Source organism: Blennius ocellaris (genome assembly GCF_963422515.1).
Source record: "Blennius ocellaris genome assembly, chromosome: 11".
Classification (NCBI taxonomy): domain Eukaryota; kingdom Metazoa; phylum Chordata; class Actinopteri; order Blenniiformes; family Blenniidae; genus Blennius; species Blennius ocellaris.
The window spans coordinates 17,767,645-17,794,763 of NC_137660.1; the positions used below are offsets into that span (position 1 = coordinate 17,767,645).

Here is a 27,119-nt window from a genome sequence, read left to right on the forward strand (position 1 = left end):
CTTCATGCTGCCAATATGTGGTGTGAGTGTGTTTAATTCAACAGTAATGAAACTGAATGTGACACATGTATTATGCATTCCTTGTCCAGTACTAAACGTGCTGCTTTTGTGATCATTTCTGCAGTAGCAGCAGCAACTGTTCATCCATCCATCCTCCATCCCGCTTAGTCCATCAGGGGTCTTTGAGATTACAGGGATTAGTAGGGATGAAGACGTTTATATAGTAGAGCGACAGTTGACAGTGACAGTGTCAGTTCACCCCCAATAATAATAATAATAATAATAATAATAATAATAATAATAATAATAATAATAAGAATAAGAATAATAATAATATCGTGGGGAAATTGTTCAAAAACATCTTTATAGCTTATTCTGAACACTTTGGTCTCCAAAAAGTCAGCAACAACTCCTTTTACCTATAGGGTGCGTGCTTGGACTTTCTCGTGTCTGTGCGTAATGACGCATCCATCCTCCAGGCCTCCCCTCCTCCCCTCCTCCCTCCTGTCACATCTGGATCCGGCTCCTCTCATCAGCACCGCTCAGCGCAGTGGGGGAGAGAGAGTGAGTGAGGAAGGGAGGGGAACGACCGGAGAAGTGGAGAGAAGCTCGGTCGGCGCAGCCTCATCCACGTCCACCGAGCAGAACCAAGGAGAGGCGAGCGGAAGGACATCCCACCTTCTCATCCGCGCTCAAGGATATTTAGCATTTCCTCTGTCCTCCATCTATCCATCCGTCAGACCAGCTCCTTGTCTTCTCTTTTTGCTTCCTTCATCTTGCCTTGGATATGATGAGCTCCAGTCTACTAGAAAACCCGGTGCAGGCAATTCTGTACCTCCGGGAGCTCACCACTATCGTCCAGAACCAGCAGAGTCTCATCCAGACCCAGCGCGCCCGGATAGAGGAGCTGGACCGGCGGGTGGACGAGCTCATCGGCGAGAACAGGCACCTGCGGGACGTCAGGGTACAACAGCAACATCCCTACCATCACCACCTTCATCATCATCATCCCGACCCAAGCTGCCTTCATCATCACCACCACCCTCAGGACCCCCAGCTTAAGACCAGTGGAGCGTCTCCTTCGGACCATGCGGCTGCACCAGCACCGGTCGAGGTGGCTCCAGGGGTCCACCCCCCGCCTGCCCAACCTATGGACCCGGGAGACATGCAGCTGGTCCCGGCCGATCCATCCGCGATTTCTCCGGTAGAAAGTGAGACGGAAAACGGGGGAAGTTGCTGCCGCTCGTTGGTGCCGATGACCCCAACCACCCTTTGTCGGTCCCTGGCCCTGGCTAGGAAATCCGAGTGAGTAAAGAATATACAAATGGTTGCTTATTTTGTGCGTGCGTGTCTCAAAATAGTATCGAGAACAATAAATAGAGCATGCTTTTCAAAGTAGTATTCATAAATTATTCAAGCCTCGTCTCAACCTGGAGTTAAATCCATGTTCCTACCTTGGATATAGCAGCCTGTTTTGAGTTTTTCATAGTATCCGAGCAGCATCTGACACAAACTGTGTAATTAAGCGCGTGCACACGCGCGCACTCGTGCCCAGCAGATTGAGAGGCGTTTAATTAATGAAGAAGGAGCTTGCAAATTTCCAATTTTCAGCCGTATGGGTGTGTGTCGGCTGAGGACTGTGCCAGAAGAGGAAGAGGTGGATTATTTAAATGAGAAACGGGATCACGATCACTGGAATCATTACATAACAAACAGCTGTAGGCCTGTGTGTGTGTGTGTGTGTGTGTGTGTGTGTGTGTGTGTGTGTGTGTGTGTGTGTGTGTGTGTGTGTGTGTGTGTGTGTGTGTGTGTGTGTGTGTGTGTGTGTGTGTGCTTCAGCGGTCACTGTCACTTGGAGACAGGAGCACCTTCACGTGTGACGACATGACACCTTGAGAGGAGCTGTCCGTGGTGCTGCTGGCTTCTCTTTTAATTACCGTGCAGGATCTGAACACTCTCATGGGATATGTAGGCCTCTGATGTTCACGCTTTAGATGAGACACACGTGCGCTCACACGCATACACACACACCCAATACGAAGACACACTCCACCCTGAGCTCTACAGTACATCAGCGCATCACCTAATGAGAGAAAACCCATAAAATCCATCCTTCCTCTTTTTTTCTGAGTGTGTGTTCTGTTCATAAGTTGCATCCCAGCAGGAGCCCTGATTGGTCTCTTTGGGACTCCTCCCCCACTGAGATGAGCAATACATGATAAAGAGGAATTGAGTAGAGCAGAAAAGTGCATATACTATAAAAATACTGACTATTATTTTATTGCAAATGGTCCACCTGCCACTACCTTACAGCCCGTAATGTGCAAGGAGCTCTCTGGTGTGTCCTCTCTATAAAAGAGGACACAGGGTGTATCCTGCCTTCACTATAGTACGCTGGGATCAGCGTCCTGTGATCCTGAACATGATAAGTGGTGTAGAAGTTGGATGGATGGATGGACAAATCTAGAGAATAAAGTCAACAGACATACAGAATCCACGAGTTGATCCAATGACAGAGAGCTGCTTCTTGCTTCTGTGGTTCCGTTATGAACTTTAGATCAACACTCCTTCCATGATGTTAAACCTCCCTGGTCGAGATCAGTGGTTTCACCTCTAATGTCTACTTTTGCTACTGGCAAGCTGAGCAGGTGACACGACGGTGAAGCTTTCACCTCCTCGTCAGTGCCGGCTGCTTCCTGTCAGCAGCAGACTGGAGCCCTCTGCTATTCCTATTGTCAATTTGTCTCTGCGTGTTGCTTTAACATCCTGTGCATTTCTATGTGTCTGTGTAGGTGTGTTCGCTGTCAAACATCTTTTCACACGTCTGACTGCAGCCATTTAGTTGAATGTTGCACTTTCCCTGTATGGGCCACAGCTTTCTTTCCCCGCAGATGAATAGCATGCGGACCAGTGTGTTGTTCTGGCGTTGGCTGTGAGTGAGTTTGTGTGCTTTGTCTTGTTGTCTACGTTGCCAGTGCACGTTGACATGTATATGAGGGGGAGACAGGGTCCTCTCCTCTGCTCGCTCTCTCGCTCTCTCTCTCTCTCTCTCTCTCTCTCTCTCTCTCTCTCTCTCTCTCTCTCTCTCTCTCTCTCTCTCTCTCTCTCGCTCTCCCTCTTTCTCTCCCTTTCCAGCTGAGCTTTCTATCTGCCCCACTTAGCCCATGGAGCGAACAGTAATCAGCCATTCTCAGGAGAGAGAGAAAGGCAGAGAGATAGAAAGAGAATGTGCAAAGAGAGAGCTGCACGCTCAGTCGTTGTCTTTGATGGAGCCCTTAGAGGTGTCTAGAGGAAGGAGCTTGAGGCTGACACTGGAGTGGACCAAGGGAAAAAAAAAAGAAGAAGCTGAGAGATGTGGGGGGGGGGGGGGGGGGGGGGGGAGTGGGGGGGGGGTGGGGGGGATAAAAGAAGAGGGGAGGGGTATCGTTTATTGTATAGAGGGTGAGACAGCTATCAGGAGAGACCAACACACAGAAAGGAAAGATGAAAAAAGAGTGCACTTGAGGTAGCTGCCTCCTCAAGTCTACCCATCTTGCAGCAGAAATGGCTATGGCAGCAAAGGCTATGGCATCATGCACTACGATGGAAGGTGCATGCAATGCGCTCACAACCTTTTTCCCTCCCAAATGGAGCTGATGTTGTTGCATGTCTAACCCCCCGAATTCCTTACACCCTCTACCGGATACTGCCTGCTGAAAAGCGTTGCGTTAAAAGTACTCTTACAAAAAGGGAGAGACAAGACAAATGGCATAGGAAAGGATGAGACTCTGCTCGAGAGAGAGAGACGGACAACATGGGCCAACAGCAGGAGGCATGTACTGTTAAAATATTCACCTGTTCTCTTTGTAAGAGTTGTTGAAGGCGAATGGTCGTTATGTGTGCCTTGTATAGACGGATGGACCTGCTGAGTGTGTTTTTGTGTGTCTGAGTCTGTGTATGTGTGTATGTGTGTTCAACTTGGACCCTTCACTGCATGACCAAACAAAATTGAGCAGGGCTGACTTGTTTTATGCTAGTACAACAAAATAATCCAGTTCTCATTCTGATGGCGAATAGGATTTGACTTTGCTAGTTGAGTGCTTTTATATTCTGACCTTAAGTTTGTTGTCAGTTCACTCTCCACTATCTCCTATTTAAATCACTATTGTTGAAAAAGAAATTGTCCAGGCTATTTTGTAAGGCTCAGTATCTTCAGTTCGCTTTTTGCCTGGAGCGTGATGAGATTTGTGACTGTGAAGCATAAAGCTACAGTCGACTGTGAGTTATTTTGACACAGAAAAAAATGGGAAGGATGAAACTGCTGGCACTGTCCACCAAAAAAACATAATCCAACAATAGATCTTCTTAAAGTTCACAAGTTGAAATGACACTTTTTTATAGCTCACCAATTAACCCCCCCCCCCCCCCCCACCTTTCATCAGTGACATCATATTTATTGATCAGATTCAAATGTCCGAGACTCTTTGCTGCCTAATTTGTAGTAGATTAAAGATACCTAACTCTCCAACCATCCTAATATTTGTCTGTTCAATCTACATGTGCCTTCTGCTGACATCCCCAACCTTTGCTTAAAGCTTAATTCATACACGTATCGACCTCGGTAACATCACTGAACCGTTTCACCATTGCTTGAAGTGTCATCCGCTGTTTGTTTGGCCAACATGGGGCTTTTTCTCCACCAGATATGAAAGTGCAGAGGGAGCTGTTGACTAGGAGAGAACGGTACCAGAACTTGAGAAGAAAAATGATTACAATAAGTGTTGTAAGGATGGAAAACCCTGAGAAGGCTTAACAAAAGCCTTGATGAATTGACCTGTGCGACTTTATTCTCAAACTGCACTTAGTTTTCCTGGTGTTTGAGACATGTCAAAGAGAAACTCATTGTGTTGAAGAAAGCATATTGAGATATAACGTAATTATTTTGGAGATTTTTGAAGCCCCCTGGGAGAAAGCTGTTATCAGAAGACAATTGCTTGTCACGAGAGAGAATTACTGTGAAAGAATTTCTTAAGAAAAGTGACTTTGGATATATTATTGAGTCAAGTCCACAGAGGCACTATAAGAGAGTTCTGTGTGTGTTTTCTGTGTTAGAGCTGTCAACAATGGGTCAGGTGTTAACAGATGAATAAGTATTATTCATAGAAACTGTGCGTGAAGGCAGTTGACCGGAGATATTAAAAAAAAAAAAAAACATCAGAAAAACAACTCTGTCCATTTATGTTTGTGGAAGCTGCTGTGAAAAGATGTCTTTTAATAGCTCAGACTGTCAGTCTTAGACTTGCACTGAGTCTGAGCGCCTGTCAGTGTGGGTCTGTGTCATATGCAATATGCTGTGCCCAGGTCAGAGGACCAAATGTAGCGTAGCCAAGAAATTCACTGTCATCTGAATGCTTTCAGCTTGGCATGGGAGGACCTAATGTGACCCATGCTCACACCAGACAATTTCAGCTGTGAGACATACTTGGTCATGCTGATTTTATGGTCTCCAGTGGTGGAGGGTGTCCCGTACTGAGAAGGTGAAAAGATCAACCGGTACAACAGCTTTCATGTGATGAGTCCTAGCTGTGCTTTTGTTCCTCTAACTCAGGAATTGCTTTAGATAAGAGCACCAGTGAAATTCCTAAAATATGAATGTAAATGTAAAATGTATGAGGGAGAAATGAGTGAGACAAACTTAAGACGAGGAAGCAGGAAGCAGAGCTGGAATAACCATCTGTCCAGAGTGAGTTTGGGGAATTCTACTAAATCACCACTGATCTGATGAGTTGGAAGAGGAGACGGCATAAACAAGCACATCCGGACACACAAACATATAAATACACACGCACACGCACACGCACACGCACACGCACACGCACACGCACACACACGTACACACGTACACACACACACACACACACACACACACACACACACACACACACACACACACACACACACACACACACACACACACACACACACACACACACACACACACACACACACACACACACACACACACACACACACACACACACACTCTAAGCTGTCTCAGCGTTGAATTGACCTACATAGGGGTATTTACCCTTGGATCACTGCCAAATTGTACAATATAATGACAGAATAATCCAGAGTCTAAGAAGAGCCTCTTTAGGATCTTTTGGGATGCTGGAAATGAACATAGCGAGGAATGTGGAAAGAGGGCAAACAACAATCAACAGCCAATAAAAACGGAATAACATGCTGTCCTTCCAAATCTGTCCACCCGACCGCATTTTCTCTCCCTGTTTGCTCACCTATCCTCTTTCAATTTGTCCTTGTGTAGGAGCGAGACTGTGTTGCATCAGTTTTGCTGCCCCGCCCCGGAACATCCAGAAGCTGACACCACCGGCTCATCTGGGTAAGATGACCACAGATCATAGACCCTTTTATTCCTATGCCTCGCTGCAGATTCCCCCTTGTTACATTTACTCTGCACACACTGTCTTGACATTTGTGTCATCCAACTGTCTCATGCCAACAGTCAAGCTTTTAATCATATTTGATGATATGCGCAGTACCACTGAGCTGTGTACCAGTTTGAATTGGTGTATTTATGTACATACAGGGCCCTGGGCTATCGTGAGACTGTTAATTGTTCAGTAACAAACCTACAGCTCAAAGTGCCTCAAGGATAACTCGCATATAGATAGATAAAAAGGCGGGAGAATGGGATAATGTATAAACTGATGCTGGCACTATAAAGGTGCCCATGGCAACCCAGTAATGACGCAAGGGCGACTACTACCATAGTAACTGGAGGAACGACTGTCGCCACTTTTGCCACAATTTCTGCATAGGCAGAGCTGTCTATTTGCTATATGAGTTGTTTATGTATGTCGTATGCGGGGACAGTGTGCAAACACGTGACATTTCACATGTATGGTTTGAGCTGATTTTGAACATTCACCCTATTTGCTTCAGATACCCCACCGCATTTTTTTTGGTTAAAATTTAGCTTTCCCTTGTCATTGCTTTTTTCTCTTCAGGATCCTCAATATCTCTCTTCCTGTGTTGTTTATTCTTTCCCATTATTTATCTGTCTGTTGGAAGATTGTCCACTCTAATCAGCTCACTGCAATTATTTCCAACTCATTCTACCCTATCATCCCCCCCCACCCCCCGAATTCTGCTTTCAATAATATTACCATCTGTCTCTCTTCTCCCTTCTTTTTCGAGCAACTGATAACTTTGCTCGTATTAACTCGCATACCCACATGGTCCTGATTGGATAGGCTAATGGTACAGCAGCAATGGACAGCCAGCTGAGATGATGTGATGCTGCGGAGATGTGTAACACCGCTGGTCATTATTGCTACCATCCCATGAAGTTGTCTGCTTTAGGTGGTTGCAAACCACTCATCCACCGAGCTCATTGGAACACGCAAACCTTGCGAGAGATGCCTTGAAATTGGCCTCTAGTCTAACCTGCCGGGCCTTCTCTCCACTGCCTTTGTATTCGTGTGTGTGTTCTCCTCTGGCCTTGCAGTTTTGTAGGTCTCTGAAAGACTCAGTGATGCAATCTGACAGATGTTCATTTCTCTTTCACTATGACGTCACATATGCAGGCAAGGCAAGGAGTGAGTGCCTTGTGTGTTTGTTGCGGTTACATAGTATGTGGGCATGCACAAGGGAGAAAGCGAGAGAGAGAGAGAGAGAGAGAGAGAGAGTGTGTGTATGTGTGTGTGTGTGTGTGTGTGTGTGTGTGTGTGTGTGTGTGTGTGTGTGTGTGTGTGTGTGTGTGTGTGTGTGTGAGAGAGAGAGAGAGAGAGATAGACATAGAGAGAGAGAGAGAGAGAGAGAGAGAGAGAGAGAGAGAGAGAGAGAGAGAGAGAGAGAGAGAGAGAGAGAGAGAGAGAGAGTATAGTGCCCATATCATTATGGAAGCTTTGCTGTCCAGATGCATTAATAGCTCAACTCTTGCTTTTAAATCCTCTAATGTATTCTAATGTACTCTAATGTATTCTGATGCAGCACTGGGGCATGGCAGTGTTTTAATAGAGTTTTTGATAGAGACAGCCTCCAGCATACGCACACCAACACACTCTCTCTATCATCCTGTTTCCTCTCTCGGTTTCTATCTCAGTCTTTCCTCTGGGTCCACTCTCTTCCCTCTTTCAGTCTATTTTCTCTAAGTTTATCTCATTTACAGATATGACCAAGCTACTCTCTCCCTATCTCTGACTTTTGGCTGCAGAATGCCTCCTTTCACAGCAATCAAAGAAAACAAAGAAACTTTAGTGATGCTCTCATTATTTAACCATGAGCGGGCTTTTTATTCTCCTTAGTCCTGTTTAGTGCGAGGACCCTTTCGTGTAAAAATGATTAGAGTAAGCATTATTGTGGTGGGAAAAAAATCAAACAAGCACACAAGATCATGCACACTAACACACTCATAATTGCACACCATTATAAAACCTCTTGGGGTCATGCCTATACTTACGTCAGTCCTGTTTGGCTTTATAAAAGGTGCTGAGTGTCAGACTTTCTTCTCTCCTGTAGTAGTCAGAAGGGTTGAAAAAGTTGACAAAAAAGAGAGAAAAAAATTAAATAACAGAGAAAAAAAAAGGATTTAAAAGACACAGCTTCTGCTGTGTCATGCCAGTGATTTGGTTTGGTAAGCCTTAAATGGGCTTCGTAGAGTTTTCATAACACTGCCATTCAAAAGAACATTGTTCCATCTGTGGACAGGATCTGGGATTATGAGAGGAGGATGGGACACAGTACCACAGGCACTGAGCACTCGGAAACAGCCTCCACACTTGACGTTATTGAGTTCTGAGTCAGATACGAGCAGCTGAATTTAAATGTAGTTTAGTTGTTGCTTCAAGCTCCTGCTGCATTCCTGAAATCATTGTTCATTAGGAATCTGTGGTGTCTGATTTTAATTTATTTTAACTTCTCTCTGCAAGTCATGTTTGACTTTGGAGATTTGATGTTATCATGTTGCTTCCAGTGTTTCCGAATGCTTAATCCCTGGAGCAAAACATGGAGAATGTATTTATTTATTTATTTTGCTATGTAACAGAATAACCATGAATCATAATTGCAACTGAAATGTTTCCTTCACTGTTGTCACTGCAATGACAAACACACTTTAGCAATAAGACCAACATTGATTTGCAGAACAAAACCTCAACTGAAATGTTCTTGGGCCCAAACAATCCAGGTGTGTTCCCAAAGTTCCTGCCTAAAACAATCTTAACCCGTACTGTTCACTGTTGGTACTTTAAACGAGTTAGTGGATTGCTCACTTTCCAGGTCAGATAGTGTTATCTTGTGTTGTTGGTGCAGTCTGGGAGCAGACTGACTTAATTCTGCAAATCACAGCCCTGTAAATGAAGGTATGCATACACTGCTCCTTGTTCTCTTGTACGTGTGAAATTGACATTGCTGGAAATAGAACTCGTTGGAATCAAAACACTGTCTCAAAAGTCCAGACGTTCAAAGTTTTAAGCAATCACCACTGCAATTGTGTATTTACATTTGGCAGTGTGGCTCCACTGATGTGATGCTTTGGAACAAATTTGAGTTAACAAGACACATACTGTATTTAAGCTTTTAAAAATGCACAGAGTGAGAACGCATTAAAAGAAAAACTAAACAATAGAAAACTAGAGAGCAATACATTTCTGAAAGCAGATAGATGTGAGTCATAGCTGAGTGTTTTTGAGTGAAAATAATTTTTTGTTGAATTATGCAGACTGCTTATTAGTGGACAAACACAGCCAGAGGCCATAGGAGCCTGTGACGGTAAAATGACTTTTGCCCATGCCTGAACTACAAAGCCCTATTTCCATGCGGATATATTTGTCAGTGATGCTCCCCTCAATAGTTTCTCATGAGGGTTTGACAGCATAATTTACTGCTGGAGAGCTGAAACAATTTCTTATTAAATAAATCACTTCACAATGTCCAATGTCAGGGTTAAAAATGTAACAAGATCAATCTGAGGGGTCAGTTTTCATACGCTTCATTTTTACATCTTTAAGCAATTAGTATTCTGGAAAGACGTGACACTGAGTCATCACTGTGACACTCTATCTGTGTTGAATATAGACACTATCTATATATATTCAATCTTTGAGGAGAATTCATGAGGGGACTTTAATTCAGATTCACGGTTGACAAGCAAACAAACCCAGAGAGCTGATGAATCGATTAATATTTAAGTAAAAAACTAAAAATATCACTGGTTATTTTAATGTGTGTATTCACTGGATGTATATGCACTTTTATCTCTCTATCTATCTATCTATCTATCTATCTATCTATCTATCTATCTATCTATCTATCTATCTATCTGTGTTTGTTGAGCAAAAATATGAGGCTAAATATTAATTTTTCAGCTTAAAAACGTCAGGATTTGCTGATTTTCTAATTTTCCGCCTTGATCTTGGCACTTCTCATAAAAACAAGCTGTTTGATGAGTCCGTATGAGATCAGAAACATAATTTTTCACAACTTTCCAGCAAATTAAATGACAATGGAAATATACTTGCTCGCCTATTTAGGAAACTATTGAATGCTTGTATATAAAAAGAGGATTGTGGATTTTGGTTACTCTCTTCCACAATCTGCATAGTGGTTGACTAGCCTGTGATAACAGCTGGGTCTCCACCCCCCCCCCCCCCCCCCCCCCCCAAGTAAAGATACTTTACTTCTTTTTTTGTGTGACATCTTTTTGTGTTTCATCTGTGTGACAGTGGACATATGCTGAGTCTGGAGGATGGGACATCTTCTGGTGGTGGACAAGAAACAGAAAACACCAAGAGAGAAGGACCCAGCGAGTATGAGATCAGCCTGGAGAACAAAAACAAACAGGTATGACCTTTTTTTTGTACGTGTGCTTATAAAAGTAATGCTTTGTCAAGTTAAATGTTACTTTTACTCCATTGCACACCAAAGTCACTGATAAACATAGCACAATTGATTTCTCCTTTTCAGTAACTGAAGTTAAAGTGGGGTTTTTAGTCAGTATTTTAACAAAAGAGCTGCCGTCTCTGTTCTGCTCATGAGCTGTCACCTTAAACATTAACCCAAGCTGTAGGATATCATTTCAATGAACTGAACATTTTACTATCCTGTTTACTAAATTAAGAATTCCTCATTAACCCTGTGCCACCCCATACTCCCAACAGCATCATCACCAAAAATCCCTATCCAAAGTTCGTACAATGAATTGGTAGTTTTGACAAAGCACAAGTTCACCTCCATACAAGCTGTATACTGTTATCTACATGTTTGTAGTGTATTTCAACTGCTTGGTTTCATTATCATCAGTTAAAAAAAGGTCTAAGAATTGCTAATTTCGAGATGATAGAGTGTCTTCCTTTAAATAACTGGTGACCCTATTAATCTGTGATTGGACTGACCTACACTGTGCTGACAGCTTAGCCAATGAGTCACCAAAACACTGCTATATTCTAGCTATGCCCAAAATAATTAATCAGGTCTCAGGGAAACAAACTGAAGACATTAGTTTCTTTACCTTGTAACTTAACGTTTTCTTTCTTCTTCTGATAACTAGTAATATATCTTGGAATAATTGTAGTTCTATAGTAGCCAGTAGCTTGACTTCACAGTGACAATACTGATTTGATTTTGGGCAAAGGAGCATTTCTGAGTTGAGTTTTCATGTTCTCCCTGTATGCATGTGGGTTTTCTTCAGCCTTCTCCATTTTTCGCTCATATTTCAAAAAGCCTTCATATGAGGTTATACTGTGTATGGAATCTTGATGGCTCAGATGCATGAATATGTATGTGTGACATGTGCTTGCTGTGTGACAGACTGACAACCTGCCTACTGTGTAATCTGCCTTTGCCAATTGTCATTTTGGATGGGCTCCAAACCCCACAACACGAATTGGAATAGAGGAGGTATCGAAGATGGACAAATACTGATGTAGCTCGACCGCTTTTCAGTAAATAATTAATAACTGTGATTAGGTGGCTATTCTTGGCACTAACTTTCCTGCAATAAGCACCTGTTGAGATGGCGTGAAAGCTGGCGGTTCTACCTGGTTTAGTGTGAGGAGGAGGCGCGTGAAGGATGATCATTTGACATTGTGACTTGCGTGACAAAAAAGATTCCTATTCAGATCTATTTCTGTCTCTGTTGACATGAAAAAGAACACCCAGGATACCACTGCAATCGCGGCAGGAACACGAAAGATGCTCGGTTGTCATGGTAACAGCTAATAACCGCTTCTGGCGGCTGGAGATGTCTTTATTCCTCATAGCAAACCGCTGAAGGGTCTTCTGTTGCTCCTGCTATTGCTGCTGCAATGTGAGCGTGCATGTAGGAGTGTGCCTCTGTGCACGCGTGTGCGTATATGTGTGTACATTTGTGCACTTTTGTGTGTGAGAAGATACACACTCAGGCACATGTGCGGCTGTCCTCCTTTTTCTCCCTTTCTGTCTCTTCTTCCCCAGCCTCCCACTCTTCCTCATCCCCCTCCTTCGTCTCACTTTCACTGAAAATATAAGAGGGCAAAAACTCTGGATGACTGTAAGGGTTTGGGCTGAGCCTTGCTTTGGACAAACATAGCAGAAATAGATTTGTGCAGGTGTTTACTTTTCCATTCATTTTCTCAACGCCACCTTTGTCAGAGCACATTCATCCCCCAGCATTAACAGCTGAATGATGATAAATGATGTTTACTTTGGCTCTAATGCCATAAACCTTCATCAGTTTAAAAGGAGTAGACAGATAAGTAAGAAAGACACGTCTGAGAAGGATGTGAATGGGAATTTCATGACTTGGGGAATGCCCAATCTCTTGATGTTTCATAGAGATAAGTACTAAATAGTAATATGTCTGCTCACTTGATGAATACAAAGTAGATGTTGTATACTTATCACTGCAGCAGTGACAAGTGACTCTCAGAGCTTTGTAAGCATGTTTGATTATACACACTCACTCTAATCCTCATCTTTCCCTCAGATAGAAGAGTTGGAACAGAAGTATGGAGGCCATCTTATAGCAAGGCGGGCGGCACGACGTATCCAGACAGCTTTTCGCCAGTACCAGCTCAGCAAAAACTTCCAGAAGATCCGCAACTCGCTGTCGGAGAGCAAGCTGCCCCGCCGGATCTCTCTGCGACATCCCAGCCCTTCAGGCCGAAATCGAAACGCAGCCCAGAGACACAGTTACTCTTTGCACCCAGGAGGAGGACAAATACCCTTACGCTCAAAAACTCCACCTCCTCCCCCATGTCGGTCCACGTCTCTGCCTCCATCTCCTGCATCAGCCCCTACAGCAGTACCTTTATCTGCTCCAGGTCCAGCCCCGCCTCCAGCTCCCGGACCATCACTCACACAGCTGGAAGACTGCTTCTCTGAACAAGTGAGATTCCTCTTCTTTGGCATTTTTGGTGTGTTTAAGGATACAAAAAAAAAAAGGATCCATTGTATTTACAGAGTGGCACTGAATCCAGGATGAAATTTTATATTAATCCTGCCAACAGATATTATTGTAGCATGTAATTTGTGAAGATTAGATGATGTTTCTTTTACACAGTATGCCCTTTTTTTCTGTATTAGTCATACAAAGAAAGCATGACTGAAAGAAAGCGGACTATAAAACAAAATTGTATCTCATTAAAAGACAAATTTGACATGATATGTATTTGTACTGCAGACAAATTAAAATGATCAAATCAAGCAACAGAGAAAACACAGAGAGAGACAGGTCTATAAAAACACAAGTTTATGTGATTGTTAATTGGTGACTCTAAAATTGGATGAGTGACAAGCTGCTTCTCGCAAAGAAGTAAAGAAGTTAAGTAGCTTTAATCAGAGTGAGATGGAGAAAGAGTAGGAGTAGATGGCCCCAGCAAATTGCACTCTGCATGTCGGCCTTTATATGTTCAAAAGCTCAAAGGAGTATGTCTTCTATATTTAGTTTATTTTTAAACTTCAGGTGCTGCAATTACTTTGCAGTCTTAGCCAAATAAATATAGAGGCTACTATCTTATTAATGGAGGAATGTTACCTCCTTCCTTTACCACATTGTTACAGCTGCTTCTGAGTGTGCTCTTCAGTTAGGAGGCAGAAAGTGAGTGATTTACGTCCTCGCATCTTTTCTGCAGAAATTTTGAGCAGAAAAGAGGTTTTTACGAGGGTAACTTGGCTGCGAGCTCTTCAAGTCATAAACATGTTTTTTCACCAACTGCTGAGTCAGAAAGTTAACCTCTGAGGAAGCATCAGCTTCCAACTTGCAGAGGAAAGTAAAGTCCCCACGAAAAGGGTCAGATGTTTCACGAGGACACATCTACGGGGCTTTAGAAGACTTTATTTATCCTCAAAGCATTTTTCCTGCGACAGCTTTCAGATCTGGAAACAAAAGCTACGGCAGTCAACTGAAGGGTGAACTGAAATTTTGTGCAGACATTTATGTTTACATAAGCCTGGAATCTTATGTTACCTACCCTAAAGCCAACTTTCTGATGGGTAGTTGATGTTCGAAGTGCTTTTAAATAGTGAATGTAGTTCCGCAGACAGAGATACTTTTTTTGGACATGGACCATTTTTTTCAGACTGAATCGTCTCTTTCGTGTTTCGGTCATGACAAAATATCAGCACAACTAATTACATTCTACGGTGTATCCACATTTATATGCAAATTCATAAAGTGTCAGTCATGGTGTTACTCACTATAGGGTACCTGATAACTGTAAAAGGATCATTTATGATTAAATCCCACTAATGTCATTAAACCTTCATTTTATCCATCTATCTTTATCTACATGTTAATTGCCTATAGAAAAGAGGGGAAAAGCTGTAGTTGAAAATGAAATGGTGAGCTGCCCTGAGATAGATGGATACAGCATATATTCAATGTTCCTGAGTTAATGTACTGATTGACATCTGGCTCTAATGGTGAATGATACTTGAATCTGAATGTCGTGTCCTGCTCCCTGCTCAGTTGCCCAGCTGCTGTCACTGTCTATCTTGTACCACTAATCTTACAAATAGGCACTAATTAGTAACATTCATGCTATAATAAAGTTAGTTTTTTTCCATATATATGAGTCTTGTGCCCTGACCTGGTTCAGTCAGATTTTGATGCACGTTTTTTTTTAATGGTTCTTGCAGCTGCATTCTTTGGCGCAGTCGATTGACGATGCCCTTCGTGGTTGGAGTTTATCTGAAAGTGGAGAGGGGAAAGGACTACTGATGGACCCCGGGGCCCTACGTGCAGCTGCTGAGAGTGCTTGTCTGCCCCGCAGTGCCAGCTCACTGCTAATGGCCTTCAGGGACGTTACTGTGCACATCGACAGCAATAGCTCCTACACCATCTCCTCCGCCACCACCACAACCACCACCTCTCTCGGCAATGCAGGTGGAGAACCAGGCAGCAGGAAGACCTCTGTGAGTGGCATGGCTGGCGGAGGAGATGGCTTTTCAGTAGAGGATCCAGAGTTTCCAGCACCTCCACCTAGCGAGGAGTTGGAAATGGTTGATCCAGGATCCAGGAGGGGGTCAACAGTGCCAGCTGCAGGAGGTGGAGGGATGAGGGCAGAAAGCAGCTCAGATAGACTGGGGTCCACTTCCACTTCTACCTCTACCTCCACTTCCATCTCCACCTCAGCCCAATCGAATCAGCAACCCGCCCAGATTTACACCCAGTACCAGCAGTACCACTACACTCATCCTCAGCAGATGGCTGGGGGGCCGAGCCCAGAAGCCCTGCAGGCCCTAGTTGTTTCTTTGCCTCGGGACCGCTGCCAGGATCCAGCCTCTTGCCGCTCGCCAACCCTATCGACCGACACGCACCGCAAACGCCTCTATCGCATAGGACTCAACCTCTTCAATGTGTGAGTGGGCCAGGAAAACACACGCACGCACGCACACGCACGCACGCACACACACACACACACACACACACACACACACACACACACACACACACACACACACACACACACACACACACACACACACACACACACACACACGGAGCACTATTGCAAAAAGCACATTAAATATTTCTGCACCCTCTGGCTCAGGGTTCAAAGTACACTTTAAGCTGTTTGTATCTTACAAATCTCCAACAGCCTTCTGAAACTGCTCTAAGCAGCTGCTCATTAGTGTTTGCGTTTGTTGGGAGGAGCCGCCTGCTCAGTGCCATCCTGAGATGGTGTGATGTCCAAGGAAAAAAGATGGAGAGCAACACTGGGGCACAAACAGAGAGAAAGAGCGGAAATGAGCCAGAACAAGAGGCAGCTCAGCAGGTCAAGAATAATGTGAAAGCTGCTCAGTTCCTAAAATAGACTCCATGGTTGGCTTGCACTTATCATTAGTTAATACAAATCAAAGTAAATGAACTCACAAACGTCAGTGACAGTGATTCTGATCCAGGAGTCCAGGAGGCTAACAGCTTTTGCACATGAATGCACTCTCCTTTTTCCACTTATTTCCTCTCCTGCTACATCTTGTACACACACGCACGCACACACACACGCATGGAAACACACACGCACTAGGCATCAGTAACTACAGTAACACAGTGGTGTAACACATCTTCTTTCTCACTGAGGCGCACACACCTATCTGCTTGAATGCACAAGAAAAATCATATACACACTGTTAACTCTGACGCTGTACTTCTTCTCTGCTGTTGGTTATATGTGGCCAGGAACCCGGAGAGAGGCATTCACTTCCTAATCACGCGGGGTTTTGTCCCGGACACGGCCATCGGCGTGGCTCACTTCCTTCTGCAGAGGAAAGGCCTGAGCCGGCAGATGATTGGAGAGTTCTTGGGAAACAGCAAGCTGCAATTCAACAGAGATGTCCTTGAGTAAGTTCCTCTTACACATGCACGGTGACATTTCTGCTTTACACAGATAATACACAAGTGGGGAGCCAGAAGGTCTGATAGGCACTTTAAGAACAAATCTGCTATTATATTTCTAAAACAGGTGATTTTAGAGCCAAGATTATTTGAATATTGCTCAATAATCTCAACAGAAAGTCAATGGACTTGGTTTCCTTGCAAAGTTAAATGATCATTTTGCAGTCTTTCATGAAAGCAATTGGCTCAGTTATCACTGAAATGCTTTTAGATTTAATTTCATAATAAAAAATTCAAATGATGTTCATTGCACTTTATACTGTTTTAAAAAAGGTTTTTAAATCTTGTAGATATTGTGTGGGTTCATGAATTGAAATAAACTGATTCGGACTAATGTTTTCTAAATTACTGCCTTAATGTAATGAGGAGTGTTTAACACTTATCTCGACCATGTACCTAGAACTGAGCACTTAAAGTCACAAAAGTAGACTTTTTAATGAAGATTTTCAGTCGCAAAGCTCAGGCCTGGATTACTAGATGACATTTTGAGTTTTGAGGAAATGAAATATTTCCCTGCAGGCATGACACTGGCTTTGCTTTGGAGCAAGCTCATTAGTTCATTATTAAGGCCAGTTGTGTCAGTTTTATGACTTCTTCTGTAGAAAAAAGTGTGAAAAGCGTCAGGACCAAAATCATTTGTTTAACATTTAATCAACATTATACACTGTCGACTCAAAAAAGAAAAAAGTAATTATAAAGTTCAGTAGGGTTTTTTTACTCCCTGCGGATCACCATTCTGAAGTTTTTGTCCATTTTTAATGGCCCACATTATGAGACTTAATTGTTTTGCAAAATATGTTAACTTTGATGCGCCATAAGGATGGAAACTAGAAATGGCAAAACTTGCTTATCGATTGGTCATTTTCTGGTTGTTGTGCTTTCCGTCATACCAATGTGTGTACCAAACATCACTTTGGTGATTGATTTTTGTGACCGTGCAATACTAGCACAGAAGATTCCGCAGCAGGTTTGTTAGACCAGGACTTTAATAAATTCAGTAAATTTTTTATTTTTTAGAATAAATGATTTAAAATAGAGATGGCTTCTGATATCCTTTCATACACATTGTAATACAGACATGCAATCTCACTTGACATGTATGGGTAAATGCAAGACATTCATGAAAACACGCATTTTCCTAATGCTTTCACACTTCCCCTTTTTGCATCCATCCGATGCAGACTGTAAGGCAGAGACACTCTATAGAGGAGCTTTTTGCTGAGGTTGTTGTAGAGACTGTAGAAATAGGTCACTGCACTGCACAGACACAAAACCACACACCCTTACTTTCTTTTCCTGAGACACATAGACACACATGGCCCCAAATATGCGCATACGCATACACATTCCCGGCACAGTCGCAAGTTTGTACCTCTACTACTGCCACAGCCTGTCTCGATCCTTTCATGTACGACTCTCTCTTTTGCCCCTTCACTCTGCATTTCATTATTTGGCCCTCTCATCCCTTCTCTTCGTTTGCCAGATCCTTTCTTCTATAAAAAGCTTTTGTGTGTGTGTGTGTGTGTGTGTGTGTGTGTGTGTGTGTGTGTGTGTGTGTGTGTGTGTGTGTGTGTGTGTGTGTGTGTGTGTGTGTGTGTGTGTGTGTGTGTGTGTGTGTGTGTGTGTGTGTGTGTGTGTGTGTGTGCATGAGCAAACATGTCATCTCTATGTGCATCTTCCAGGTCATCGGCTTTGTAAAAGAGGTATGACTGTAAAAGGGAAATTTGCCATCAGCACTTGGGTACACATAGTTTGTTAAACATTCGCACACACACACACACACACGCACTCCCCTTTTTAATATGACTTAAACCATTGTCTCTCTCTCTCTCTCTCTCTTCCTCTCTCTCCTTTTTCTCCCTCCCCTGTCTGTCTTTCTCTTTATAGCTGTGTTGTGGATGAGATGGATTTTTCTGGCATGGAGCTTGACGAAGCCCTGAGAAAGTTCCAGGCTCATGTCCGTGTTCAGGGCGAAGCACAGAAAGTGGAGAGACTCATCGAAGCCTTTAGGTGAGACTGTCGGCTCACTCACAACCAGGCCTCACTAACTAACCATTGCTGGCTTTACTTTTTAATGTGCGGCAATTCAACACATTAGCAGCGAGTCCATCACATGACCAGTTGCGGTAAGGGTTCTCTGAACCTTTTGATATGATTACACCTATGCCTAATCAAACCTATGCAAAATCCCAGAAACAATGAAACGTAATCAAGCTGACATATTTTGCAATAAAATGAAAGCAAAACGTGTTTTCTACTCTCATAGCCTTGGGGTAGCAGACGTATCACAAACAGCATACTAATAGGCAGGCTATTGAGATATGGAAGTATTCAACTGGTTTTCCTCGCTCACTGCAGCAGGCGTGCTTTGATGATACCAAAAGCCCTGTATCATTAGCAAATTACACTGATTGCCTGTAACCTTTGACTAAACTCAGCAGTGTTTGATTGTCAGCCAATCATAACAGAGATCTGAGCTGCAGGCAACCAGAGTGCATTCCACCAGGACAAAAATAGATGCTCTGTTTCACGAGTTTTCCCCCCTATGGCCACCTTCTGGTCTTCCTTTTGGACTGTCTGTGTGTGCTCTGTCGTTACATGGCAAGTTCCATCTCAAATCACACATGAATATGCATAAGTGCTTGTTTGGTAATCAAAAAGATTCAGTTGGTTTTCTGCTCGTTTCATCAGAACTCGCTCTAGCCCTGCAGCCACTAAAATGCAGAAGTGTATCTGCTGAAGAAGACAAATTTAAGTTCCAAAAGGACCCTGAGAACCTGACATTAGTTTTCAAAACTCCTTTGTGGCCAGTCTAACTTTGCCTCCAACAAACGCCTGCATGGACACAGGTTTTGTAACACGCTTTGGAATAGAAGGAACCAAGCGGGGAATGCAACTTGTTCTTTATTCATTGGCTGACACTGTCCTTGAAATACCCTAGTTCTAACCAGTGTTTGCCCCCAGGGCTGAAAATGCAAAAAAAGAAAAAATCCCCATCACTGTTTTCTATAACAAAGTAATTGCTCACATCTCTGTGCATTTAATGTCCCTCTGCTGATGTGTTGCGTTTTCCCTCAGGAAAACCAACAATGTCAGCAACATGACATGAGTTGAGTCACTGCCTCTTTGAACTCATTAAGCAAGATGTCTTCACCACTATAGGAGTGTGTGATCACCATAATAAATGTACTGACTGTATTTCGACTGTCATTGAACATCTGGATTCACAAAAAAATACTCCTGTTTGGCCTGATAAATTCTCACATCTTTCTGTTGACCTAAACTTTTAAAAGTTTAAAGCATTTTTTCCCTTTTTTTTTTTTCTATCCCCAACGATACAGCCAACATGATGTTAGTAACTAATGTCATGCATTGCTGATTTGGAAATGGTGTAAACAGCAGATGAAAGTACAGATGGTGTGAGTGTCATTAGAGCTGCAGGTATTTGGACAGGAACCAGATCATGAGACAAATTCATGTTTTGACTAATAATGATGTGAGATTAGAGGTTAAATGTGTGCGTCAATATCATGGAAGTCCTCCAAAAGTCATTAAAGTTGCTAATTTGTCCTCACTGCTGGCAGGCTGATGAAAATAGACAGGAAGCTACATAATATTGTGTTACAGTGCAGCATTTTCGTAGAAAGGCTCTGGCTTCGAACCGGTAAGTCAGCTATGTCATTCAGTGTGGAGTTTGCTTGTTCTGCTGGTGCCGACGGGTTTTCCTCCGTACTGCAAAAATGTTGGTCTTTGGTCATTTGGAGATTGACTTTACTTGTGAATGGGAATTTGAGGGTTCAGTATCTCCATGTATTCCTTGACAGAGTGATGGATATCACACCTCATAGCCAAGGTCACATATAGCAAGGCTAGATAAAATGTGTACATATGAATAAATAAATCAATAAATGAATACAAGTGCAAAAAAATTTACCCCATCATTCATGATAATCAATTCTGTTATTTTTTTTGTCAGAACAAGGTAATTCGATTTATTTTAGTTCATCTTCCATGCCACTGTTATCAGAATTGATCTTCCAGGGATTCTTAATATCCTGGGATCATAATTTTATGGAACAATCTTTTTATACTCCTCTCCTTCCTGGAGGGATGTCACTGGTCTAACTTCTTCATTGAAGTGCTCTAAATGTGTGGGTTTTTTGTAAATGAAGTTATTTGATTTTGTCCTCTTTAAAGAGCTCTCGTGTGACTGTTTTAGTGTGTGTTTGGGATCACTTCATGTTGTCCTATCTTCAGCTTCCAGAAACTGGGAGTTGTTTTTCAGTCCAGCTCGGCAAACATGCTGAACCTCTTCTGATGCATACGCATTTGTTAAACTTGTTTGATTTCATCTCACCAAAGATGCAGCTTCCACTGATTCCTCGGGCATACTTTGGATCATTTGGCAATGTCAGATTTAGCTTTGAGGCACAAACTTATCTGTTTTTATATACGACGTCTTTCTTGTTTGATGTGAACTTGTTTGATGCCTATTGTCTGTCTATAACAGAAAAGTCGAGTTTTATAGAAATAGTTTGTGCCAGTTCAGAGGCATTTGCAAGTTGTTGTTTTTTTTTTTTTATTTTAGGATAGCAAAAACAATCTCAGCGCATCTATGCTTTTGTTCATATTGCAGTATTTTAAGCTGGTTTCTCACTCCTCACAAAATTCAAGCCAAACTGAGCAGGCTGTGATGTTGACAGATTTTACAGGTTTTTGCAGACATCATTAAAAAAGTTGATAGTGGATTTCTCTGGAGTTGATTTCAGTCATGGATTCATATGTATTTGTTGCACAAGTTAATATTTACAGCAGTGCGCGCGCGCGTGTGTGTGTGTGTGTGTGTGTGTATGTGTTTGGGGGGCATCTGGGTGATACATTTTCTTGTTATGGGAAAACAAAGCGTTTTTATGGCACAAAGGAACAATTCAATTTGGACTGCCCTGCCTGCACTTGTTAGAGGACTCCGTTGATGTTGGTTTTGTTCTCATTGCCAGTTGTAAACAATATGAATTCTGCTGATTATCTCTGAGTCATCCCATAAGGAAAGTGTTGACTTCGTTCAAGCAAGAAGTCACGAGGGTAGAGCGGAAACGATCATGGCTCTTTCCCTCTCTGATCCTGGTTCTAGGGGCAATCAGGACACCCACTACAGTCATCAGTTAATCACATCACACTCGATCATACGAGTCGACCCCGGGGTTGCAGATAATAAAGTCAATAGCGATCTCAGACCACACTGTTTTGCGGGAGCCGAGAGTGCAGGTCAGAAAGGAGCTGGCTTTATCAGGACAGCCAGACATCCGATGCCGTATCTGTTACGTAACAGTTGTTATGTCATCTGTTTGAAGCGCCTTGTACTCTTGTCGAGAGTAGTTCTTTTATATGAAATGGTGTTTGTGCCAGCTGGCATGTAACTTCCATATGCAGATCAGAAATTAAGAGACGGGAAGCTTGTGTTTAAATAAACAGGTTACATAAGAGGGAGATCCATGCAGGGAAATGTGTGAATGAAGCACAAATAAACGTGCCTATTGAGTGCTTTATTTATTCACTTGACTGTGAGCTCACTCACTGTGTAAGCACGGACACATATGCATTTATGTATTCATGTGCACAACCATTTGCATACGCACACTCTCACACATCGCATGTGTTGCATTGCATTTGGTCTTGGATAAATTTGCTGCAGAATTGCATCAAGTTTGCAAAGCAAGGAGTATGTATGTGTGTGTGTGTGTGTGTGTGTGTGTGTGTGTGTGTGTGTGTGTGTGTGTGTGTGTGTGTGTGTGTGTGTGTGTGTGTGTGTGTGTGTGTGTGTGTGTGTGTGTGTGTGTGTGTGTGTGTGTGTGTGTGTGTGCCTGCAACAACTGCAATGATACTCATGCCTATCTATTTTCTCTTGGAACTAAGGTATCGTGGTTGAAGTGGGCCGGCTGCTTGATTGATACCATGTGATTTGTCTGGTCTTAGATCTTGTGTGCGATGTGGGAAATGGCTCTCTGGTTGCACAGGTCTCAGATGTGGCCTCTTGCTTGCAAATGCTGTGACAAGTATATAGTCCTCTGGAGCAGAGCAGCCTTCTCCATGTCTGCATCCTGCTGGCTGTAAAGATAAAAGCCTCCCACCACTATAACGGCCGACTGTGTAAGTGTAAGTGACAGTAAGAAAGATAGGGGGAGGGAGCAGTGAGGGAACGAGGGATGGAAGTGAGGGTTTGCAAAGCCTGTGGGCAGCAGTGGGGCAATGCAAGGCCAAATGCAGAAACTCTGGTTCCAATGCAGATTGGGCAGCATGAGTTTACCTGAGGCAGAATTATTTGGCACTGCCAAATGTCTCCTATGTGCTGTCAGTCTCATTTATAGCACCCCGACTGCTCCTCAAATCTGAGTAGAAGCTGCAATTAGCCAGATCATACTTCTGCAGCTGTTATAGTGACATATCGACCTGAAAATCAATGCTCTGAACAAAATTCCTTCATCTCACAGCATGCACCCCCCCTTTTTTTTTTTTATACATTTGAACTCACTTAACGTTGCTATGTTTTGAATCAGTTCAGTGCTTAGATGAATTTAAGAGCTTTTGGGCAAAACATGGCACAATAATACAGTCTAAGAGCACATTATTATTTTCCAAATGCACACATAAATTGTCATGACAGGGTGCCACTTATATTATTGGGACGTTTTTCAAAAGTGTTACGTACGATATTCCCACCCGCAGTCACATAATATGAGTTAGAAGTTGACTGGTATTTTCAAAAGTGATTGAGTGGTGACAAGAGTGAAGCCAAGGGTGCATGCTGCCTTCATCTGCGATTAGCACCAGCTTCCTGCAAGCACAAGTGGATAATGCATTAAAAAAGATGAATGGGTGTATCACCAGAGGAAATATTTTGGATACCGAACATACCGAACTCACCGAAGTCCAAGTTGCCACTGATCTACGTTTGAATGAGAGAATATACAGATTTTACCATTCATGTATTGAGTCACCGCAAGCTATTTTATGAGTGAAGTATATCGACCTTGACCATTTAAAATGGCAAAATAATGTTGCTGGCTAAGTTAATGACAAAGAGGTTGGTTTGACTCATTAAAATAACTGTTCTCCTGTATGTCCTCCACAGTCAGAGATACTGCATGTGTAATCCTGATGTGGTGCAGCAGTTTCACAACCCAGACACCATCTTCATCCTGGCTTTCGCTGTAGTCCTCCTCAACACCGACATGTACTCTCCCAACATTAAACCCCAACGCAAAATGGGCCTGGATGACTTCATACGCAACCTCAGAGGTGAGTGCATGCATGTGATATTGTTGTACCTATGTGAGTGTCCTTGCTTTGTCAGTCTGAATGCTCTGTGTGCTGAGTGTTGTTTCAATGAGTGGGAGCTGTCCCTGTGGGCATAATGCATAATGAGTTGCAGCCATGTTTCAACGTTTATGCCAAGTGGTTTTATGAGCAGAGTTTGAACCTTGGTTCTATGTATAGCAGTTACATGTGCACAGTTCTACCATGAACTACTGCGGATCATGAGGAGATTCAATAAGTTGATTAGCTGCAAAAAAAAACAACAAAACTATGCAGATCTAGAAGTGGAGTGTAGAAAGCAGTGGAAGTCAAAGTTTTACAACAAGCACCTACTTATCATTCTTACTATCAGTCTTTTGATTGACAGCCACCTGAACTGAGGTAAATTGCTCAAAGATGCTGCAGTTGCCTGGCTCTGCTTGCTTCCATCATGAAACCCATCAGCAGTGCAGGAGCAGATTCCTGATATCCTTGACTCGGCGCTTTGCCCCCGAGATTGTGGCATCAGCCCATTTAATTGAGGTTCACTTAGTGTTAGATTTAACGATACGAGCCAGGGTTTTCTGGAAGGAGCTCATCACTTGTGCTGAGCTCTCCGAAGCTCTCAACTCCCTCACTGATGTTCAGCCAATACATACATTCACTTCTCTCGTGATCTAAACAAAATCACACAAACTTCGATTTGTACCATCAGTTCAAATGGGAACGCCAGCAGAAAATGAATGTATTTTATGAGGTATTCATTTTTCCACATGATATTCCACAAGTCTGCGTGCCGCTTTTGTAGTGATGACGGGGGGGGGGGGGGTCTATCCAGAGGATAAAAGCATATTATTCCCTGATGAAAACTCTACAAAGAAATGAAGGTAATTTAACCATAATATCTGAGATTAACTTAAAAAAAAAAAAAGGATTAGAACATTGTCAGCCTCAAATTCAGATGATTAAATTCATAGTCAGAATCCGCATTAGCTTCCACAGTGTCTGGTTCTAATCACAGAAATAAAATATGCACCATGAATATGTTGTCATGAGATAATGTCAATGGGTCAGGTCCAAACTCCATCAAATGGTGATATTTACATTTTCATGTGTATATCACTTAATTTACAGAATAACAAGCTGTCACCTGTTTTTTAATTTATTTTTTTATTTTTTATTTTTAGTGCCTCAAATCAAACAGCACAAGGCAGATTCTGTTTTACTAGATTTTTCTTTAAATGCTTCTCTGAATTGCTCTGTGCCCTTGATGCAATCATTGAGTTATTTTCTGACAAATCATCCAATGAAATCTTTTTGTTGATGTTGATCTTTGGCTGTAATTTGATTTTTTGCCCACGTTCACTCAATCCACATGGAGCTGCTCCCCGGTGGGACTTCTTGTCAACAGACAAAAGTTATGTTTACATCGAGTGGCACTACCCACTGAAATGTCTTGTCTTAAGCACCAACCAATTTCCTCGTAAAACCCTGTATTGTGTGTCTGCATCCATGTTTGCTGTCTACCTCCTCACTGCTGGTGCTTGCTGGCAGAATGTTTCTTGACACATTTCCACCACCCACTGATCAGAATGACATGATGTGGGAGCAGGTACTGTGATACCTGTGTGCTCTGTAGACTTTTGCATTTATTCGTCCAGAAGGTACCGTTTATTCAAAGTGATGGACAAATGTGGCGTGTGGTTAAGCCGCAAAATAAAGAAAAGGGCCCCCGCGCTTATAAAACATCACTACAGTGCAACTTGTGATGATAATATTTCCACTGCCTACATATAACATTTAAAAAAAAGAGTATTAGGTTTTTGTTGTTAGGACTGTGCAGCTCTTGAGCTATCTTAGGAAATTAAACTGTCGGAGACCTACTCTGCAAAATAGTATTGTAATTCTAATCACAATGAAAATGTCAATAAGTACAATTACATCGAAGACAAATTAGTCCTGGAAATAATGGTATGGCCTTCACAGGGCATTGATTTTAAAAGATGGTCACATTGAATACTAATCATTAATACTAAAACTAATTATTGATACAGTTAATTGATTTTCCATTATGGCCATTAGTGATGCACTTGTTTAAAACTATTGCAGAGGACGGCGATTTGTCTTCCATACCTGTATCTTATTTGCTTTTTCTCCAGCAGAAATATTTTGTGACCAAATAAAATGCTCTAAAGTTTAATATCAACAGTATTACTGCAATGAAGGATAAAGGAGGTTGAACAGAGAAGTAGAAATGGTTCTCACAGAGAGTCTAAAAGAGAATTACTGCATGCCTAAAGCCCACCTGTGGGCATATGTAAAGTGACAAAACCTTTTTTTAAATTTCACTTTTTATTGAAAGCCTTTCCACAATGATTGGAATATATCACCTAATGTCCTCCATTTTTTGTACAATTAATGTCTTATAAAAATGAGCTGCCTAATGGAAAATGATATACAATCAATCGGGAACCAAAAGAAAAATCAAGTAAGGTTTCAAACTATTAACAACGTTTATTCCATCATCGGATCAAGTACAATAAAAAAAATCTGTGTAAAAATATGCCTTTATGTGTCGTGCCATAGAGCATACAGGATAACTATATGCAAAACAAAACAAATGCAAAGTCTCAGAGGACAGATTAAGTCAATTCACCTTGACAGGTCAGACTTTTCTTTTAGTAGTCTGAGAGAAAATGTCCTTCTTCGATTTATACACTTTAAACTCTGGCCGTCCTGGACTGCCTCTCTTTACATGAAACCTTGTATCTTTCTCAGGTGTGGATGATGGAGCAGACATCCCTCGAGAAATGGTTGCTGGTATTTATGAGAGGATCCAGCAGAGAGAGCTGCGTTCAAATGAAGACCATGTCACCTATGTGAGCCGTGTGGAGCAGTCTATCCTGGGCCTGAAAACTGTGCGTAATTTGTGTGCAAGTTGTTCCTA

The 27,119-nt window shown here is 42.4% G+C and overlaps 1 protein-coding gene across 1 annotated transcript in view; it reads left to right on the plus strand.

The window, feature by feature from the left end:
- Window positions 1-787: 787 nt before the first annotated feature.
- iqsec3b (IQ motif and Sec7 domain ArfGEF 3b) overlaps window positions 788-27,119 on the plus strand; it is a gene marked incomplete at both ends in the record, with an annotated part of 31,354 nt that continues 5,022 nt past the window's right edge. The window contains 9 exons of the mRNA XM_080505248.1: window positions 788-1,305; window positions 6,308-6,382; window positions 10,728-10,845; window positions 12,968-13,369; window positions 15,121-15,842; window positions 16,664-16,825; window positions 18,767-18,889; window positions 24,009-24,175; window positions 26,951-27,090. Coding sequence (XP_080361374.1) covers window positions 788-1,305; window positions 6,308-6,382; window positions 10,728-10,845; window positions 12,968-13,369; window positions 15,121-15,842; window positions 16,664-16,825; window positions 18,767-18,889; window positions 24,009-24,175; window positions 26,951-27,090 — 2,427 coding nt within the window. The remainder of the gene's footprint in view (window positions 1,306-6,307; window positions 6,383-10,727; window positions 10,846-12,967; window positions 13,370-15,120; window positions 15,843-16,663; window positions 16,826-18,766; window positions 18,890-24,008; window positions 24,176-26,950; window positions 27,091-27,119) is intronic.